This window comes from Salarias fasciatus, chromosome 20, assembly GCF_902148845.1.
Source record: "Salarias fasciatus chromosome 20, fSalaFa1.1, whole genome shotgun sequence".
NCBI lineage: Eukaryota > Metazoa > Chordata > Actinopteri > Blenniiformes > Blenniidae > Salarias > Salarias fasciatus.
Window position 1 is genome coordinate 32,575,213 of NC_043764.1, and position 21,162 is coordinate 32,596,374.

General features: G+C 53.5%; 1 protein-coding gene across 1 annotated transcript in view; it reads right to left on the reverse strand.

The window, feature by feature from the left end:
• Nucleotides 1-8,513, reverse strand: part of LOC115408591 (protein kinase C zeta type) — a 15,696-nt gene extending 7,183 nt beyond the window's left edge. The window contains exons 1-8 of the mRNA XM_030119433.1: nt 8,328-8,513; nt 7,049-7,146; nt 6,859-6,945; nt 5,321-5,456; nt 5,151-5,238; nt 4,929-5,048; nt 3,033-3,112; nt 1,337-1,426 (exon numbers count right to left, since the gene is read on the reverse strand). Of these exons, the coding sequence (XP_029975293.1) occupies nt 1,337-1,426; nt 3,033-3,112; nt 4,929-5,048; nt 5,151-5,238; nt 5,321-5,456; nt 6,859-6,945; nt 7,049-7,146; nt 8,328-8,498 (870 nt within the window). The 5' untranslated portion in view covers nt 8,499-8,513. The remainder of the gene's footprint in view (nt 1-1,336; nt 1,427-3,032; nt 3,113-4,928; nt 5,049-5,150; nt 5,239-5,320; nt 5,457-6,858; nt 6,946-7,048; nt 7,147-8,327) is intronic.
• Between the last annotated feature and the right edge of the window lie 12,649 nt (nt 8,514-21,162).

Below are 21,162 nucleotides of genomic sequence, written 5' to 3' on the forward strand. Positions count from 1 at the left end.
CATCCAGCAGCAGCACCCACCATCCACCAGCAGCACCCATCATCCAACAGCAGCACCCACCAGCAGCAGCATCCACCATCCAGCAGCAGCACCCACCATCCAGCAGCAGCAGCCACCATCCAGCAGCAGCATCTATCATCCACCAGCAGCACCACCAGCAGCATCCATCATCCACCACCAGCAGCATCCACCTTAACCCAGCATCCAGTGAAGACGTTAGCATGGCGGCTAGCGTTGACCACGTCTTTTACTCTGGCTGCTGTCAGTGAACATGGAGGGTCATATGGACAGAAGACCCAGCTGGGCTGTCATGACAGTGACTGGCAACTCTAAAACCACCAGGACCAGGACTTGGAGGACAGACTGGGACCAGGACCAGGCGAGGGGAGCGGTTGCCATGGAGATGGACACCAACCGCTGCAGCAGCTTTCTGTTCCCAGTGGAAACAGGGCGAGGTGGACGCATGAAGCAACGTTAACTCAGACGGGAAAGCAGTAGATCCAGACTTCAGGGGAAAGCAGAGAACAGCAACACTGTGAAGCTCTTTAATATTCTATGTGACACACACACACACACACACACACACACACACACACACACACACACACACACACACACACACACACACACACACAGATCAAGCTATGATTTAAAATTCACTTTTATTTGCCTTGTCGCTGTGAGTGGAGGTGTGTGTGTGTGTGTGTGTGTGTGTGTGTGTGTGTGTGTGTGTATGTGTGTGTGTGTGTGTGTGTTTGGGGGAGGGGGGGTATACACACACCATCTATGAGCAGAGCATCATTTCTAAGCCGTTCACACACCCAGATGAGACGGGATGAGGTGTGTGTGATGAAGGAACGGCGGAACGTCTGCTGACAGCCGCTCCTGTGGGCGTCGAGTGTTTACTCTGTTCGCTCCACCACAGGTGGAGGTGAGCTGCCAGGCAGCGGATCAGCTGTCAGGAGGCAGCGGATCCCTCCAAACCTCCACCCGGGCCTCCACCCAGGCCTCCACCCAGGCCTCCACCCAGGCCTCCACCCGCACCTCCACCCGGGCCTCCACCCAGACCTCCACCCAGACCTCCACCCGCACCTCCACCCAGGCCTCCACCCAGACCTCCACCCAGGCCTCCACCCGCACCTCCACCCGGGCCTCCACCCAGGCCTCCACCCAGGCCTCCACCCGCACCTCCACCCGCACCTCCACCCAGGCCTCCACCCAGGCCTCCACCCAGACCTCCACCCAGGCCTCCACCCAGACCTCCACCCGGGCCTCCACCCAGGCCTCCACCCAGGCCTCCACCCAGACCTCCACCCGGGCCGGCATCTGCTCTTACCTGATCCCAGTCAATGCTGCGGAAGAAAGTGTGTGACTTGATGTCTGTGTAACCCGCTTGGACCTGGCACCCCAGCCGCTCCTTGGGATCCTGCAGAGAGCAGAGCAGTCGGTGAGCGATACGCCGTCCCAGAGACCCAGAGTCCCAGCACGCCGTCCCGGAGTCGCGGCACGCCGTCCCAGAGACCCAGAGTCCCAGCACGCCGTCCCGGAGTCGCGGCACGCCGTCCCAGAGACCCGGAGTCCCGGCACGCCGTCCCAGAGACCCGGCACGCCGTCCCAGAGACCCGGCACGCCGTCCCAGAGACCCGGAGTCCCGGCACGCCGTCCCAGAGACCCGGAGTCCCGGCACGCCGTCCCAGAGACCCGGCACGCCGTCCCAGAGACCCAGAGTCCCGGCACGCCGTCCCAGAGACCCGGCATGCCGTCCCGGAGTCCCGGCACGCCGTCCCAGAGACCCGGAGTCCCGGCACGCCGTCCCAGAGACCCGGCACGCCGTCCCGGAGTCCCGGCACGCCGTCCCAGAGACCCGGAGTCCCGGTACGCCGTCCCAGAGACCCGGCACGCCGCCCCAGAGACCCAGAGTCCCAGCACGCTGTCCCGGAGTCCCGGCATGCCGTCCCAGAGACCCGGCACGCCTCTCATGGCCGCCTCTCCCCCGTTTAAAGTCTCCATGCAGACCAGCGGGCCGTGTCGGGCTGCGTCTCCGTTACTCCGACAGTAATGACGTCCGCCGGGGGCTCGGCGGCCGCAGACCTTCATCTCATCCTCATCCTCAGCCTCGTCCTCGGACAGCTGCCCTCAGAGGACCGTGATCAGCGAGGCCGGCCGGCGAGTTTCATCAGGAAAACACGTCTGTTTGCGAGTTCACAGCCTCTGGAGCATTCATCACCGCAATTATGGTGATGATCTCCACACACGCACGCACGCACGCACGCACGCACGCACGCACGCACGCACACACACACTCACACACACACACACACACACACACAAGCCCCTGGAAGATGAGAGCCATCCCCGTCCATTCACAGGATTTAGTTACTTTAGTAATCACACTGATCTTTTTTCAAAAACACACCTTTTAACCTCTCTCCCAGACTTCCCAGATCTTCCAGCACCAAACTGAAACGTCAGCTGAATGCCGACGTGAGGACGGATGTGTTGAAGCAGAGTACTGACTGACTGACGGTGGTGGACGAGCATGGCCACCATCTTGGATGAGGACCCTGCTCTCCTCCAGAACACCCACCTCTAAACGATGGAGGTTGTTTTCATGGGGAGGGTGTGTTACAGACGGCTGACATGCAGCTGGGATCCAGGAGGTTTGATCCTTTAGGTAAAGGCAGAGTGCTTCCAGAGGCAGCAGGCTGCAGCAGGCTGCAGCAGGCTGCAGCAGGCTGCAGCAGGCTGCAGCAGGCTGCAGCAGGCTGCAGCAGGCTGCAGCAGGCTGCAGCAGTGTCGTTCATTAAAAAGGCGACTGTTCAGAGTGAAGCGCTGGATTCTAAACCATGACTCCCGTTCACAACCAGCTTCTGTTCAACTGTTAGATGATCACACTGAATGTAGGACTCCCTGTGTTTTCAGTACCGAGCCGGGCAGAACCGAGCCGGGCAGAACCGAGCCGGGTCCGCGGCCCCGGTCACTCCCATCAGGGACCTGCAGGGGGCGGTTCTGGCGCAGTGGGCCGCTCTCACCTTGTTCAGAAAGCCTTTGAGCACGCTGGCGGCCTTCACCGACAGAGACCTTGGGATGCGAATGGGCCGCTCAAGAATCACTGTTGGAGCAGAAGGAGAGAGGGACAGAAGAGAGAGACAGAAAAGAACAATGGTGAGCGAGGAGGAGGAGGAGGAGGAGGATGATTCACAGCCAACCTGCCGGTGGGTGACCATGTCCGCTGTGTGGGAGGAGACACACAGGACATTATTCTCTCCTTTCTCTCACTTCTTATGCTCCACTAATAGCCTTGAGACTCCCACAGCTGAACAATGTCAAACTGACGAGAACAAAACGCCACGGAAAACTGTTTTCCCTAAAAAAGCCGCTCTGCAGCAGAGATTCCGGCTCCGCGCTGAGGATTCTCTCCCCAGCAGTCCGAGGTAACGGCCCGGTTTACCTTCCACCTCACGCCACGGCTGAACTGATCCACGAGAGCCGAGGACGGAAGCAGCCGGTGGCACGGCCGCTCACGCCGTGTGGCGTCCAGCTTTAGAGGAGAAGTTAGAGGTCATTTCACCAGGGGGCGTACCCATCATGCATTGTGCTCAAGGAGAAGAACATGGAGTTTCCTGTATCGTTATGTTATTGTGTTGTTGGTACCAGAGCAGCATGAGAACTGAGAGGAGTTTCACCCTCCTGGAATATTCCCAATCATCAACGCCTTTGAAGACACGCTCAGGGAGAACATGCAGATCCCAGAAAGAACAGTCACACAGGGTGGGGACAGTCACACAGGGTGGGGACAGTCACACAGGGTGGGGACAGTTGGACTGAGTGAGGACAGTCACACAGGGTGGGGACAGTCACACAGGGTGGGGACAGTCACACAGGGTGGGGACAGTTGGACTGAGTGAGGACAGTCACACAGGGTGAGGACAGTCACACAGGGTGAGGACAGTCACACAGGGTGAGGACAGTCACACAGGGTGGGGACAGTTGGACTGAGTGAGGACAGTCACACAGGGTGAGGACAGTCGGACTGGGTGTCTCCTGTCTCCTGACATGGCGGTCCAGTGAGGTGTGGTTGAGTCCACTGTTGCTGCTGTGGGCGGAGTCAGGATGGAGCTGCTCTGAGGCTTCGTCCTGAGGAGGCTGCTGTTTTGCGGTTCTGTTGTTTTGTGGTTCTGCTGTCTTGCGGTTCTTTGCGTTGCGGTTCTGTTGCTTTGTGGTTCTGTTGCTTTGTGGCTCTGTTGCTTTGTGGTTCTGGTGTCTTGCGGTTCTTTGCGTTGTGGTTCTGTTGCTTTGCGGCGCTGCGGCTGACTCTTCCTGAATCCAGGGCTTGCCGGTCTCTGGGCGTCTGTCTGAGGCTGGCGTCACGTGACCCGGAGCGGGGCCGGCCCGGCGTGGCGTCTCGCTCGGCGGCATATGGCCGAGCGGTTCCCGCGGCGACGGGACCGGTTTCCGTTGGCAGGTGCTCCTCCAGGAACCCGCTGCTCCACCGGTAGCGGCGCCAGGAGGACGGAGCCGTGGCAGATGCTCGCCGTGGCGAGCGCCGCGCCGCCGACAGGCACAGCTGAGACATGATGCGTCACGCTGCAGTATGGAGGAATCTCTGCTATAGAGGAGTGTGTGGGCGGCGGGCTGCGAGGGGGGAGGGGCGGGACCATATGGCTCAGGAAGCAGAGAACTGCAGTCTCCTCCAACCAGAACCAGACCAGTGGACACGGACCGCAGACCCCCTGAGGGAGCAGAACCCAGCTGTTTCTCGCTTTACTGGTCCAGAACCCGGCCCCCTTCAGTTCCATCACGACGCCATGATGAACGGTGAAGAAACCTACTGAGATACCACTGTCCCCTCAGGGAGGACTCCATGTTCTCCCTGAGCACGGGGAGGTCCGGACGGCGGCGAGCGGCGGGCGGCGGGCGGCGCTCACCTTGGAAGAGGTACTCCTCGGTGTTCATGTCGGGATTGTCGGTGATGATGTCGAACGGCGACCGGCCGGCCATCATCTCGAACATGAGCACGCCCAGCGCCCACCAGTCCACGCTGAAGCCTGGGGACAGAGCGGACAAGCTGTCTCACACAGCGAGGCTGGGGTCAAATTACCGGCAGCGCTCTGAGGAGGCTGTTCCAGAGCCCGAGGAGGAGATCTCACCGTAGTCCTCTCCTCTCAGGATCTCAGGAGCGATGTAGTTAGGAGTACCGCAGAACGTACTGGTGGTGTCCCCCGGTCTGATCCCCTCCTGGGGGGGGGGGGGAAGCACTGTGAGGCAGGATAATCTCACAGGAACCCGGCCTGGTGGAGTTCCGGGTCCCCCGTCTCACCTTGCACATGCCGTAGTCCGTGATCTTGATGTGTCCCTCGTGGTCCAGCAGGACGTTGTCCAGCTTCAGGTCTCGGTAGATGATGCCCTTTTCATGGAGGAAGTTCAGAGCGATGCAGATTTCAGCTGCATAGAACCTGCGAGGGACAGAGAGCAGAGGGTGAAGCTGCCGGAGAGGAACCGGGGGGGGGAGAACTGACCAAACCAAGCCAGTCAGAGTGTTCCTGTAATGTGGCTGTGACCTTTGACCCCTGTTCGTGTTTGGGCCTGATGACCCTGATGACCCTGGCTTGGTCTCAGCTGGTTTTCCTCTCACTCTGCGTTCTCTCTGTTCGGGGGTATTAATGGATCCTGGAACTATCTAGAACCATCAGACATGTTGAGGTCTTGACGATCGTCTTGTTGAGAACAGTCAGAACCTTTTTTCCCTTCAGCCATTGTTCCAACATGTTTCAGCTATTTTTACATCATAATCATGTTCTCATCTTGTTCCCCTTTTTCTCTGAAGCAGTATTTTCAGGTTCTCGCGGAGCCGTTTAGAGTGCAGTACTGCAGTGTAGAGACAGGCGTCCGACCGGAGAAGACCGGGTCCCAACAGCCCAGCGCTCCCCTGGTGGACGGAACGCTGCAGGACGTGAGTCACGGTGGAGAGGGGAGCTGTATTTATAGCAGTGGCGTGGCGGCGGCGGTGTGTGGCTGCGGCGGCGTGCCGGGTGAGTCACGGAGTGTGTTGTGAGTGTGGGCAGCAGACGAGCCTCCATCAGCGCCGCTCAGCCTCTCTGTCTGCCTGAGGACCCTGGACGGGCCGGACCGCCGGACTCCCACTCCCCCCCCGCAGGCTCGTTGTGGCGGCGCCGTCCTAGCAGCGGCCGCCCGCGGCGTCGCGGCCCGCCGGCCGTGGGAAGGCGGTGCTCCGCTCATGAATATGCAGAACCATTCTGACTGATTAACAGGCCGCCTTGCCGCCATCGGCCCGGCGCCGCGCTGGGTTACCCCGCCTCTCACCCACGATCACCAGCCCCGCCAGCACGCAGCCACAAGGAATTCTGGGTACTCATCATGGGTGGAGGTGGAGCTTCGGGAGTGAAGAGGTTCCTGTTCCACTCCGGCACCACCGCCTCACACAGCTACACCCGAAACCTGAACCGTGTGGTCACATCCAGGCTCCACCCAGACTCCACAGGAGTGGAGCAACTTCAGCCTGCTCCGCCCACATGGGTCAGCTCGAACCTGCTCCGCCCACATGGGTCAGCTCGAACCTGCTCCGCCCACATGGGTCAACTCGAACCTGCTCTGAACTGTTTCTCTGGCAGCAGCTGAGACTCGGAGCAGTGAAGGCGCAGCAGGTGCAGCAGGTGGAGCAGGTGCAGCAGGTGCAGCAGGTGGAGCAGGTGGAGCAGGTGCAGCAGGTGGAGCAGGTGGAGCAGGTGCAGCAGGTGCAGCAGGTGCAGCAGGTGGAGCAGGTGGAGCAGGTGGAGCAGGTGCAGCAGGTGGAGCAGGTGCAGCAGGTGCAGCAGGTGCAGCAGGCGGATGTCTTACCGTGCGTGTTCCTCGGGGAGCTTCCGTTGCCGCTGCATGTGGAACATCAAGTCTCCGCCGTTGACATATTCAATCACCAAAAACAACCTGGAACCAGAGAACCAGAGCGGAGTCCATGAGCAAGGCATCAAACGGGAGCGTGGCCGTGTGTCGCCGGTCCCGTCCCGGAGGACGCCGCCGCTGGACCCACCGGCTCTCGGTCTGGAAGCAGGAGTGCAGGCCCACCAGGAAGGGGTTGGTGGACGCCTGCTCGAAGACGTGCTTCTCCGTCTGCACCCAGTCGATGTCCTGCAGAGACCAGACCGGGGACGGATGAGGGACGGGCTCTGAGGACCCAGTGGACAAACCAGACCCAAACCCCCCCTCACCACACCGCCATGACGGCACACGGAGACACGGAGAACCCAAGAAATGAAGCAACCTGCTGACCGAAGTCCAGCAGCAGAACGAGAACAGGAGAGAACCGAGAACAGCTGATCATCAGCTGATGACGAGAACATCACTAATGAGGACTGAGACACCACAGTTCTCCTTTACTGTTTCTCAGGAGCTGAACCCAACCATCTGAGAACCCAAACTTCCGAGAACTCAAAAATCTGAGAACCCAAACACCTGAGAGCTGAAACCTGAAACATGTGAGACTCCTTAGATTTCTCAGGTTCACAAATGTGTCTAAACATCTGAGAGCTGAGATCATGTGGAGGTTGTGGTCTGGATGTGGGGGCTGTGTTTCTGGACGTAGCGCTGCCCCCCCCCGGTGTTTCCAGCGTGCCTCTGGGCCTCGGAGCCTCTGCCTCCTGCAGCTCCAGGCTGAACTGATGACAGTTGCTGTTTCATGTGAACAATGGAGGGAAGCTCCGCTCGGCTCATGCTAAAGTCATGAGGCCGGGGACCACGTGTTGAGCCCCTGAGCCCGCTCCCCGCTGGTCAGCTCCTCATCGCTGTGTGGAAATGCAGAACATGCTGTCACTACACGGCCGGCCGGCTTCCTGATCAATTATTGAGCCGAAGGCTTCAGCCTCCTCCTGGATGAGCGAACGGCTGAGAGCTGAGCTGCAGCTCCCCCTAGTGGCCTCCGTCAGCCTCAGCACCGAGAGCAGGGGAGAAACCATCCACCCTCAGCACCGGAGAACCAGGCGTCTCCACACTGAGCAGAACGACAGGGGACGTCTCTGCCGAGTCAGTCCAGAAAGACATCTGTCTGAACTTTGTGAAGGAATACTTCTGATGTTTAGGAGTAAACATCTGCAGAGTAAAACATCTGCTCAGTGGGATGGACATCCACCTGTCGGTTCCACATCATCACATCAATAAAACAAGAATAAACAGCATCACTGAATCACTACAGAGTTCCTGCCTGGAGGGCCTGGTCCAGGTGATCGTGGGTCTGGTGGGTCTGGTGGGTCTGGTGGGTCTGGCGGTTTTTAAAGGGGTGGATCCCGACGTGGTCTTGAGGGACGTGGACTCACCTCGTCGTCGTGGACCAGCTCCTTCTTCACCACCTTCATGGCGTACACCTGCTCGTCCTTCTTGAGGCGGACCAGCAGCACCTTGGCGTAGCTGCCCCGCCCGATGACCCGGATCAGCTCGAAGTCCGCCAGGCCCAGAGCCAGGCCCGGGGACAGCTTGATGCCGTCCATGCCCTCCACCACCGCCGAGATGTCCTGGCGGGGGGGACACACCAGTGAGAAGCAGCTCCAACAATAACAGCTGGACATCAGGACTGAGCAGTGACCTTTGACCCCTTCAGTCTGGACCGACTGCATCAGGCCTGTTCTGCTCCGACAAAAGCTGAAACTCCTCAAAACAACTTCTGAAGAGCTGCCTGTTCTCTTCAGATACTGCATTCTGCTAGGATTCACATGAAGACGCTGAAGCAGACAGTGAAGCAGACACTGAAGCAGACACTGAAGCAGACAGTGAAGCAGACACTGAAGCAGACACTAGCAGACGGTGAAGCAGACAGTGAAGCAGACACTGAAGCAGACACTAGCAGACGGTGAAGCAGACAGTGAAGCAGACACTGAAGCAGACACTAGCAGACGGTGAAGCAGACAGTGAAGCAGACACTGAAGCAGACACTAGCAGACGGTGAAGCAGACAGTGAAGCAGACACTGAAGCAGACAGTGAAGCAGAGCAGACACTGAAGCAGACACTGAAGCAGACGGTGAAGCAGACAGTGAAGCAGACGGTGAAGCAGACAGTGAAGCAGAGGAGACACTGAAGCAGACAGTGAAGCAGACGGTGAAGCAGACAGTGAAGCAGAGGAGACACTGAAGCACAGTGAAGCAGACACTGAAGCAGACAGTGAAGCAGACGGTGAAGCAGACAGTGAAGCAGAGGAGACACTGAAGCAGACAGTGAAGCAGACACTGAAGCAGACAGTGAAGCAGACGGTGAAGCAGAGGAGACACTGAAGCAGACGGTGAAGCAGACGCTGAAGCAGACAATGAAGCAGACAGTGAAGCAGACGGTGAAGCAGACACTGAAGCAGACAGTGAAGCAGACACTGAAGCAGACAGTGAAGCAGACACTGAAGCAGACAGTGAAGCAGACGCTGAAGCAGACGGTGAAGCAGACAGTGAAGCAGAGGAGACACTGAAGCAGACAGTGAAGCAGAGCAGACACTGAAGCAGACACTGAAGCAGACGGTGAAGCAGACAGTGAAGCAGACGGTGAAGCAGACAGTGAAGCAGAGGAGACACTGAAGCAGACGGTGAAGCAGACAGTGAAGCAGACGGTGAAGCAGACAGTGAAGCAGAGGAGACACTGAAGCAGACAGTGAAGCAGACACTGAAGCAGACAGTGAAGCAGACGGTGAAGCAGACAGTGAAGCAGAGGAGACACTGAAGCAGACAGTGAAGCAGAGCCGACACTGAAGCAGACAGTGAAGCAGAGCAGACACTGAAGCAGACAGTGAAGCAGAGCAGACACTGAAGCAGACACTGAAGCAGACGGTGAAGCAGACAGTGAAGCAGAGGAGACACTGAAGCAGACGGTGAAGCAGACAGTGAAGCAGACGGTGAAGCAGACAGTGAAGCAGACACTGAAGCAGACAGTGAAGCAGACACTGAAGCAGACACTGAAGCAGACACTGAAGCAGACAGTGAAGCAGACGGTGAAGCAGACACTGAAGCAGACAGTGAAGCAGACACTGAAGCAGACAGTGAAGCAGACACTGTAGCAGACACTGAAGCAGACACTGAAGCAGACGGTGAAGCAGACACTGAAGCAGACAGTGAAGCAGACAGTGAAGCAGACGGTGAAGCAGACGGTGAAGCAGACACTGAAGCAGACACTGAAGCAGACAGTGAAGCAGACACTGAAGCAGACAGTGAAGCAGACGCTGAAGCAGAGCAGACGCTGAAGCAGACAGTGAAGCAGACACTGAAGCAGACAGTGAAGCAGACTGAAGCTCACCTCAGCATCAGCATCCTGGGGCTTCTCCACTACACAGCTGTGCGGCAGGAACGGAACTGAAAAGAACAAGTGAACAGATGTGTGAGGAGTTCATGCTGCTGCTGCTTCGGCCACTAGAGGGCAGCAGAGCACAAACATTCAAACACAAAGGACCAGAAGAGACAGTCTGCAACCCAATGGGTCTCAACTGGAGGCTCACGGCCCAGAAGGAGGTCACCACCATGTGTTCATGATAGGTGTGTGTGTGTGTGTGTGTTTGTGTGTGTGTGTGTGTGTGTGTTTGTGTGTGTGTGTGTGTGTGTGTGTGTGTGTGTGTGTGTGTGTGTGTGTGTGTGTGTGTGTGTAGTCACAGGTCAGATGTGAGAGCTGGAGCTTTATTGAGCTCAGAAGCTTTGTGCTGCAGCTCCACCTGCTGGGAGGACCAGGAGCTGCATGCAGACTGTGATCTGTCAGTAGTGGTACAGATGAGTGTTTTCAGATGTGTGTTTTCAGAGCCCAGCTGCTGACGTCCGGCATGCTATCCGGTTCCCGATGCTGCCGTCTCACAGTGGAACCAACTAGCATCTCACGGATTTCAGGATTTCTGGTGAGAAGCTTCTCTGAATGTTCCAGAAACATCACTGAGGCCTAAAGAGAACACTGTTAAACTGCAGCAGGTCAAAGGTCAGAGGCTGAACCTGACCGGACCCTGCTCACACCTGACCTCAGGCAGCCGGTAGAACCGGACAGTCCAGATGAGGTCGGGACCCAAACACTGATATCAGTGTGCCGAAGTGTTCTAATGTTCTCGTCTCCCCGTGAGCCGAGCAGCAGCGGGTCTGGAACGCTGAGAGGGCGGAAGAAGAGAGTCTGTCACGTTAAGGTTTCAGATCTGAAACTCCACGCCTGTCCTCTGATGAGAGAAACTCAGGATCAACAGCTGGTTCCTCAACAGAACAGAGCAGACAGAACACTCCAACTTCACACCACGGTGTTTAGACTGATCACTGTAGAACCTCCAGAACCCTGGACAGAACTCTGGACCCTGGACAGAACCCTGGACAGAACTCTGGACCCTGGACAGGACCCTGGACAGAACCCTGGACAGAACTCTGGACCCTGGACAGAACCCTGGACAGAACTCTGGACCCTGGACAGAACCCTGGACAGAACTCTGGACCCTGGACAGAACCCTGGACAGAACTCTGGACCCTGGACAGAACCCTGGACAGACATGGTTTCCTCTTCTGTGACTCGCTGTTTTGTGTTAATTCATTGGAAATAAAGCAGAACGGTTCTTGAACTAGAGAACAGTGTTTAATACGACACACAGGCTGCTTCAACATCCGGGACAGAACTGGCTTCATTATTTGTGATATTTGCCACTGCAGGCTCCTTCAACCCAGCTCATCTCCATGTACCCAGGACCGATCAAAGACCACCTGAGACCACCACAGACCAGCTGAGACCACATGTCCTACTTGTTGTCGTAGTTGTTTTCACAGCTGTTGTGAGTGTGACATATTGATCTATACAGTAAATACTGTGCATTGATCTTTTTTTTTTTCTCTTCTTCAAGCCAGTTTTGTTTTGAAAATGTAAACTGTCCAGAATCTGAACCATGCCAGTCCGTCCTGAAGGTTTTCTTCGCCTGGCGCCCGGCGGGTCGTTGCTCGCAGGTCACGGCTTGGAGCGGCTGGCCTGTTAGCGGCTGGCCTGTTAGCGGCTAGCCTGTTAGCGGCTGGCCTGTTAGCGGCTAGCCTGTTAGCAGCTAGCGGAATGCGTGCTGAGGCTGCTGGGACAGAGCATCCTTCAGTCTGAAGAGAGGTTTCTGCCTCAGCTAGAGGTGACAGGATTAAAGAAACCCACACCCAGGAGACGGGTTGAGTGTCTGATGGTCCAACAGGACCGTGCTTCACGGCAGAGAGACGCTCGGCTGACTTCATGGTCACAGCAGTAAAAACTGGAGCGACGTCTTAAACCTTTACCAACAGACTGAAAAACAACAACTTCTCTTCACATGGCGTCTGCAGATAAGAGTCCCGCCGCTGGACTCCCAGACGTCCTGACGTGGGTCCGGTCGGACCGGGTTCTCCGTCCGGGTTCTTCCCTCACTCTCGGCTGAGCGAACACACACTGTGGAACCGGGGCCCGGTCCAACCCAGACCAGGACCAGGAGCGTCTTACTTCTGCTGGCGTCGTCAGCCTCGTCCGGTGGGAGGTCCGCCTCGCCGCTCCGGGGGTCTGAGGGGGGTTCCTGCGATGGCATGACTGGATCCTGGACACAGAGGACACAGAGGACACAGGGGACACAGGGGACACGGGAGGGTTGGTCAGCGTGAGCGGATGATTGCGTTTCCTCAGAGGACGCTGAGCTGAGTCACGAGGACGGAGAGGGAAGACAAACAGGAGATAAGAGGAGCCCAAGCCACGGTCAACCCGATCAATCACTGAGTCCCCTCTGTCTGACTCCGCCCACGTTCAGCCACACAGAGCTCCATTCCCTCATTCATTCATTCATTCATTCCTGTGGAGAGTTTAGTGCAGCAGGTTTCTGCTCTCCGTCAGTTAAAACAATAAAGACGTTCAGTCCTGCTCCATCAGTCCAGACTCAGCAGGTGGAGACGTTTCTTTGACGTGTGGATGAAGCAGCAGCGTGACTGACAGAGGATGAAGCTCTGACCAGCAGACGGAGGTCACTCCTCCCTACGCCTCCTCACACGTTCATCCTCCTCTTCACTTCTTCACACCTTACTATCAAGTCTGTCTTTGTTGTGTTGATTTTCAGAAACTTAATGAAGAATTGTGAATTACTGATTGGTGTATACACACACACACACACACACACTCACCATAAGCGTGGGGCAGGTCTGAGGGAGGAGTGTGTGACAGCGCTTATGGACCAGCAGTTTGCAGTTGACACACTTGTAGCCCTGCCGGCCCAGCCCCCATATCCTCTCACTGCAGTGGCCACAGTCGGCTCTCTGGAGACACAGAGGTCAGGGGTCACTTCATCTGCTGGAGTTAAACCATCGCACACACACACACACACACACACACACACACACACACACACACACACACACACACAAACACACACACACACACACACACACACACACACACACACACACACACACACACACACACACACACACACACACACACACACACTCTGGATTTCAGTGTCTTGGCCACTGGACAGATGGGGAATCGAACCTGCAGCCAGAGGCAGTTCTGGCTACTATTGCGCCCTGGGCGAGAACCGTCCAGCGCCCCCCCCCCCCCCCCCCCGCCATTGTTCCGTGACGGTTAATAATGGAATGAATTCAAACATTGGAATTATTGCAGGACTGGCGGAGATGCAGATGAATGCATCAGATCGGAGTTTGGGTCTGAATTTAGGAAATCCAGTTGATTCAGGAGCGAAGCAGTTACTGAGGACTGACCTCTCACTGTCTGCACTGCCGAGTTTAGGAGCTCTGACTTTTCTCTTTCACTGTCATATAGTGAATATGTTTCATAAACATATGTCTCCATCTCTGACAGCTGAGGGGATTTTTTTTTCTTTATTCTTTTTTTTTTTTTAAGCAGCAGCACCTTGGTGAGACGGAGCTGCTCAGCCAATCAGGGAGCTTTATTTCGAGGGTGTGGACAGGTCGGCTCAGAGCTGATCAGCGCCTCAGAGCTCCACACACCACAGGATTTGCAATCAGAAAAATTAAACATGTTCATTATCTACGATCTCCCCTTCCGACGCCTCCCGAGAGGCTCCAACCGGACAAAATCTCTCTGAACACACCGCACACCAGAGGAGGATCGGACCCGAACTCATTAGCATACTCCTGACAGTCGGACCCTGTCGGCTTCAGTCGGGAGAAGAAGGTCAGAGCAAATTCGGCCTGATCATCCTGTAGTGTGTGGAGGCCTTAAACTGACCCACAGGTTGACGTGACCCGCCCACATTCCCACCGGCAAAAACCAAAACACAGACGGTAGAACTTCCACAATGCCACGTGGTATAAGGAAAACATTGGTTGAATCAATAGTTTTGTGTCACATATACCCCTTTCCAACTGCGACCCGCTAACTATCGCCTTTTTAGACGCCTTTCCCACCGCCTGCTGACCCGCGTCTCACCTCCTGCTGGCGAGCCACATCGCTGCGTTTTCCCGCACTGATGGTGTCCCACGTTGATGACATCATCAGCGCGACGGCGCAAAACGAAAGTAAACAATGCAGCGGAAAACAGTCCCTGTTGCCTGTAGACGGATCTCCTCTTCCCCACGGATCAGGAGAAGCTCTCTGGTCTCGCTGTCTTGCCGCTGCTGGGTCATGTTGACGAAGGAAATCTCACACTGTGTCCAGAAACAACAACTAGCGCGCTAACTTAGCCGCGCTGCGTCGACGTCATCATGTAAGTTCCCAGATGTGTCTAGAGTTCCCAACCGTTCCTTGAAAAACGGAATCGTTCCGTATTTGGATGTAAAAATGTGCGTTCCGTATTGAGCTGAAAAGGAACGCACTTTGTCCCGTATTTTGTGAGAGTCAAAACGTGAGAAATGGAACTTGCGCTTTTTTTGAAAACTTACGGTAAATTGTTCACCGGCTCTCTGACGTTCTGTGACCAATGAGCTGACAGACATGGCTTGACGACACAGAATCACTCTTATGTCATTGGTCAAAAAAAGACTGTTCCTCGTAGGCCACGGCAGTTCATTGGCCAGTAGTCAGTTTGGTCACAGAGGCATGGGAAGAAGGAATTCAAAACATTACAGCAGCGCGCAGCATGGCTTCCAGAGACACTTAAGTTTGTGCCGTTTCCATGTCGGATATATCATGTTTAGTTCATTGATGTGTGTCTGCTGCTGCAGACTGTGGTGTGTTTTCAGTTTAGTTGGTTTTTTTGTTCAGAAGTTTTTTCAGCTTTGATTTTGCACTTTTTTAGTTGGAAATAATAAAAAAGAACATGTTAAAATCCAGATGAGACAGCATCTGTTTGATGTTATTTTGCACATTTAGCAATAAAAATAGAATAGAATAGAATGGAATAGAATAGAAGACTTTATCAATCTCACAGTGGAGAAATTTGCAGGTGTATAGGCTCATAAAACCCACAGCAGGATGCAAAAGTAATGAATGGTGCAATAATTAACAAATGATAGTGCAAATCATACTAGGATTGATAATAGAAGCAAAAGACAATAAAGATTTCACTGTATGTATAACCTGAATCTTAAAAATATAACAGGATATATATATTATATACAATATATACAATACAATTTGCAATATATGATGCAATATATAATTATACAGTATGATATATAATATGTACAATATGTTTTAGCGGAGTAAATGGATACAGCAGAGTGAATGGATGATAAAGTGTCGCTGAATTTCTTTAGGGGGGGTGCAGAATATTATAATGTCCAGGATTAGGTTATATTCTGCACAGTAGAATTGTACAGCCTGACAGCGGTGGGGATGAGAGGCCTGTGGTAGCTCCTTCCTGCTCTGAGGGTCTCAGTCTCCTCTGAAGGAGCTGCTGAGCTGCTCTGCCGTCCGGTCAGTGGCTGAGAGCTGCTGTCCATCATGATGATGATACTGGAATGATAACTGTCTCACTGTAGGCCTCAAATACAAACTGATCGAGCTGATCATGAGTTATTGCAGTCTTGCTACTGTAGGTGTGATGCAGTAGCCTAATGTGTTTTTATAGTCTGTAGTAGGTATAACTGTGGCAAAATGCTGTTATATATGCGTTTTTCACCCCCCAAAAACCCAGTTTTTTTCAGCTGCCCGCGAGAGGCGTTCCTTATTTCAATCTCTGGGAGTTGGCAACCCTAGATGTGTCCCTCCCACTAAAAGCTGCTACAAACTCACCCGGCAAATTACTGGGTCGATTGCAGGGTCAGCGACCCGGGTCGAAATGCCGGGTCAAACCCTTTTCCCACTGCCATGAATTAGCGGGTTTAAACGGGTTTTTTGGCCCGTGGGAAAGGGGTAAGAGATTATTGTTCTTCCATTTGGTCGACCACAACAGAAACAAACTTGAACAAATTACAGGCTGCACAGAATAAGGCGGCTCGGCTCGTCCTGAACTGTTCATCTAGAACAAGTGTCAGTGACATGCACAACTGTTTGGCCTGGATGCAGGTAAAAAGTAGAATAAATTATTCTATTAAATTCATAAGAAATGTTATAATTACAAAAACACCAGAAATTCTGTTCAATGAATTAACTTTTTTCAGTGATGTGCATCAATATTCTACACGTCAGTCAGATGAGGGACGTTTTCTGTCCCCTCGCTGTCCACCAGTCAGTCCCAGAGGACAGTGCGATATCGGGCAGTGGTGGCCTGGAATTCATGACCACAATTCTTGATTTTTCAGAGGCAAATACGTTTTGTAAAAGACTGAGATTGTTTATGTATACACAAGATTAAAATGATTAGAGTATTTTTATAGTAAATTGTGCGCAAAACTAATATTTTGAAGAATGCTTGCAAATGAGCTGTTATATTTTGATGAAGTATGTCTATTTATTTCTGAGAGATTTTCTTGAGAAGAGATGAGCTGTCACATTTGTTTGTATTGTGTTATGGTGTTATTATGTTTGTGTTGCTGATTGTCTTTGTGGAGGGGTCATGAATGAATGCTGTATGTGATCTGTTCTGTCGGATGAGTCGGTGCATTTGACTTTGTTTAATGATGAGTTTAGACCCCAGGAAGAATAGACACTGATATTCAGTGGCTGATGGGGATCTTAATAAACACACAAATAAACAATAAACACTGTTACTGAGAGGGGAAGAGAGGAGGAGAGAAGGAGGAGGAAGAGGAGAGGAGGGGAGGAAGAGGAAGAGGAGAGGAGGGGAGGAAGAGAAGAGAGGAGGGGAGGAAGAGAAGAGAGGAGGAGGAGAGGAGGAGGGAGGAGGGAAGGAGGAGAGGAGGAGAGGGGAGGAGGAGTATCCCTCCTCAGTGACCTACTTCTGGAGCTGATCTATATTCTGCAGACATCAGAGAGAAGAGACAGAAACAGGCAGAACCGCAGAGCAGAACCCTGGTTCTGGACCGGCTGTGACGATCGGGTCAGAACCCAGAACACGTCACGAGTCAGACTGGTTCAGAGGGTCAGCAGAAACCAGCTCAGACTGGGTTTTGTCCTGTTTGGACCGGTTCTGAACTGCTACATTGATCAACGAGCACACTGAAAGATTCCCGAGAGCCGTCGCCGTCCCCTGGACCGGGCTGGACCACCGCTCGGGCCACCGCAGGAAACGCAAATGGAAAAATATTAACAACTCAGACACCTTTTTTATTCATACTTATTTATACTTTCATTCTAACTTATTACCTTGCACTGAAGGAGACGCTCTCCAATTTCATTGTACACCTGTATAATGACAATAAAGCCTATTCTATTCTATTCTATTCTATTCTATTCTATTCTATTCTATTCTATTCTATTCTGTTCTGCTGTAAAGCTCTGTCTCCTCTGCAGGTCTGGAGCTGGACCAGGACTGGGGAGTAACGGATTCCATGGAACAGCAGTATTTAACTAGGACACAAAAATGTGAGCCCCGGCGCACTGAGGTGTGTGTGTGTGTGTGTGTGTGTGTGTGTGTGTGTGTGTGTGTGTGTGTGTGTGTGTGTGTGTGTGTGTGTGTGTGTGTGTTCTCGTATTTCTATCCTTGTTGGGGCCAAATGTCCCCACAAGGATAGCAAAACGTGGAACGACGTGCCTTGTGGGGACCTTTTTCCGGTCCTAAGTAGGAGAAACAGTGTTTTCTTGACCATGTTGTTGTTACTGAAAAAAGTAAAAGTGCAAAAACATTTCTTTAGGGTTAGGCTTTGTTGTGGTGTGGGTTAGGGTTAGGGTAAGGGTCAGGGTTAGGGGCTAGACATGAATGGGAGTCAATGGAAGGTCCCCACAAGGATAGAAATACGAGACTGTGTGTGTGTGTGTGTGTGTGTGTGTGTGTGTGTGTGTGTGTGTGTGTGTGTGTGTGTGTGTGAGAGCTGCCGGCGCTCACCCTGTTAAAGTGCTTGGCCTGGAAGAGGTGTCCGTTGACCCGGTACAGCTTCCTCCATCTTCTGGCCCCGCGGCGGTAGATCGATTCTGCCAGGGAGACGAGACAGTTACAGCAGCGTGCGTGTGTGTGTGTGAGTGTGTGTGTGTGAGTGTGTGTGTGAGTGTGTGTGTGTATTAAAGCTAAAGAAGGAAAACACAGATTGGCAGAAAGGAGTGAAATCTGAAGGTCTTGAAGCTCTACATTTGAGAGTTCAACTGAGGTGAAGACAGATGTCACACACACACACACACACACACACACACACACACACACACACACACACACACACACACACACACACACACTGCGGGCAGTCTTCACATCAGGACATGCAATGAGTCCAACATTCTGTGGGAGCTTTTCTCAGATTGATCCAATTTGCAGTGTAAAGAGAGAACCCACAGTAAACCACCTCCACCCACAGCCCCCACTAAACCACCTCCACCCACAGCCCCCACAGTAAACCACCTCCACCCACAGCCCCCTCTAAACCACCTCCACCCACAGCCCCCTCTAAACCACCTCCACCCACAACCCCCTCTAAACCACCTCCACCCACAGCCCCCTCTAAACCACCTCCACCCACAGCCCCCTCTAAACCACCTCCACCCACAGCCCCCTCTAAACCACCTCCACCCACAGCCCCCACTAAACCACCTCCACCCACAGCCCCCTCTAAACCACCTCCACCCACAGCCCCCTCTAAACCACCTCCACCCACAGCCCCCTCTAAACCACCTCCACCCACAACCCCCTCTAAACCACCTCCACCCACAGCCCCCTCTAAACCACCTCCACCCACAACCCCCTCTAAACCACCTCCACCCACAGCCCCCTCTAAACCACCTCCACCCACAGCCCCCACTAAACCACCTCCACCCACAGCCCCCTCTAAACCACCTCCACCCACAGCCCCCTCTAAACCACCTCCACCACAACTCGCTCCTCTTAAAGATTTCCCTGTGACTCAACACCATGTGGTACATCTTCCAGGCCTGCAGGTGGAGCTGTAACACTGCCATATGAGTACAACAGAAGCAGAAGAAGACACAGAGCACATGCCATCAGCTGTAAACAAACACAAAACAAGCAGCGTGAGGATCTCCTGCAGCACCACCCGTGTCTCGGCTCCCGTGTCGACCCAGTGGCTTTCAGCTGGAAATGGAATTGGGAGCTTTGGAACAACCTTTACACGCCTCAGCAGCGTTGTGTTTTTTTGTGATTTTTGATCACCAGAGTTGTTTTTTACTGGTAAATGGCGAGCTGGCGGCTGTCTGTGGAGCGTTGGCACACTGCAGTATCATCTGCATACATGGAGAACATTTCAGCTCAGCCATGAAGAAGAGACGGAGCTGACAGCTGGACTTCCCACTGCTCTCTGAGAATGGAAGTAACCAGTGGACTCCTGCTTTCATGATGATGAACTTCTTAATGTTGATCAGTGGGAAGACTGTCAGGAATCAGGTCTAATACTGCTCAGAGTACTCGTGACAAATCCCCGATTCCACCTGCAGAGTACAACGTGACAACGGGCGTTAGCAGCAATGCTAACACCATGGAGAAGAGAGAGGACGAAAGGAGCAGCAACGGCCACGGTTTGGAGATTCTTTAGTAATAATGAGAAGAACAACTGAGGAAACATCAGAGGAGGAGAGAGTTGGTACAAGACTAGTAACTTGATCAGCATCTTCACCAGCTACTTGATAAGCAACTTAATCAACAACTTAACCAACAACATAATCAGCAACCTCATCAGTGACTTAACCAATGAACTGACCAGCAACTTAATGAGCACCCCAAGTTAGAACAGTTTTACTCAGGAGTTTATATGATCAGCAAGTAACCCTGAGCCATGCTACATGCTACCTGCTACCTGCTACTTGCTACCTGTTACTTGCTACCTGCTACAAGCTACCTGTTACCTGCTACCACTACATGCTACATATTACCTGCTTCATGCTATATGCTACATGCTACATGATTCATACTATATGCTACATGCTACCTGCTACATGCCACATGCTACATGTTACATGCTACCTGCTACATGTTACATGCTACCTGCTACATGCTACATCCTTCATGCTATATGCTACATGCTACTTGTTACATGCTACATGCTATATGCTACATGCTAACCATGAGTACAGTCTGACTGATGGCCTCCTGACCAGCTCGTCCCTCAGCCTACAGAGAGACGCGACACACTGAGCGGTGAGGACTGTCCATATTGAAGATTCTGCGGTTCTTGGTAATGTAAAGCCATCGCTGATCACTAATCAATTGTATCTGTCCTTTAAAAAGACTGGTGAAGAGGCGATCTGCTGCAGCCACTAGATCAGAAGAGAGCCCCCGGTTCGCAGTCTGGATCCGTCTGGTCCCGTCCACCGATGTGGACCAAAGCTCTCATTTCCATGAGAGAATGTGGTCTGAAGCTCTGTTATCACGACGCAGCCGTGGAAGTGACAGGAGGAGCTGAAGACAGAGCTGCTGCTCATCTCATGAACCGACTCTCTGTCAGCTCAGCTGTTGGAAATGAAGAGATGGACACCGAGGCTCTGCTGCTCACATTCCACCATCTGTTCCATGCCGTAACAACATTTACAGTATCCCGAACACAAGACAGACTGACCGGTGATCAGCGTCTCTCCATGATCTGTCCATTCATGCTCCATGTCGACATCAGTCCTGCTGCACTACATCCCATTCACTTCACTATTTCACCTTAAAACCCGCAGGAACACACACACACACACACACACACACACACACACACACACACACACACACACACGAGTGCAAACATCAAGAGAGAAGACTAGAACTT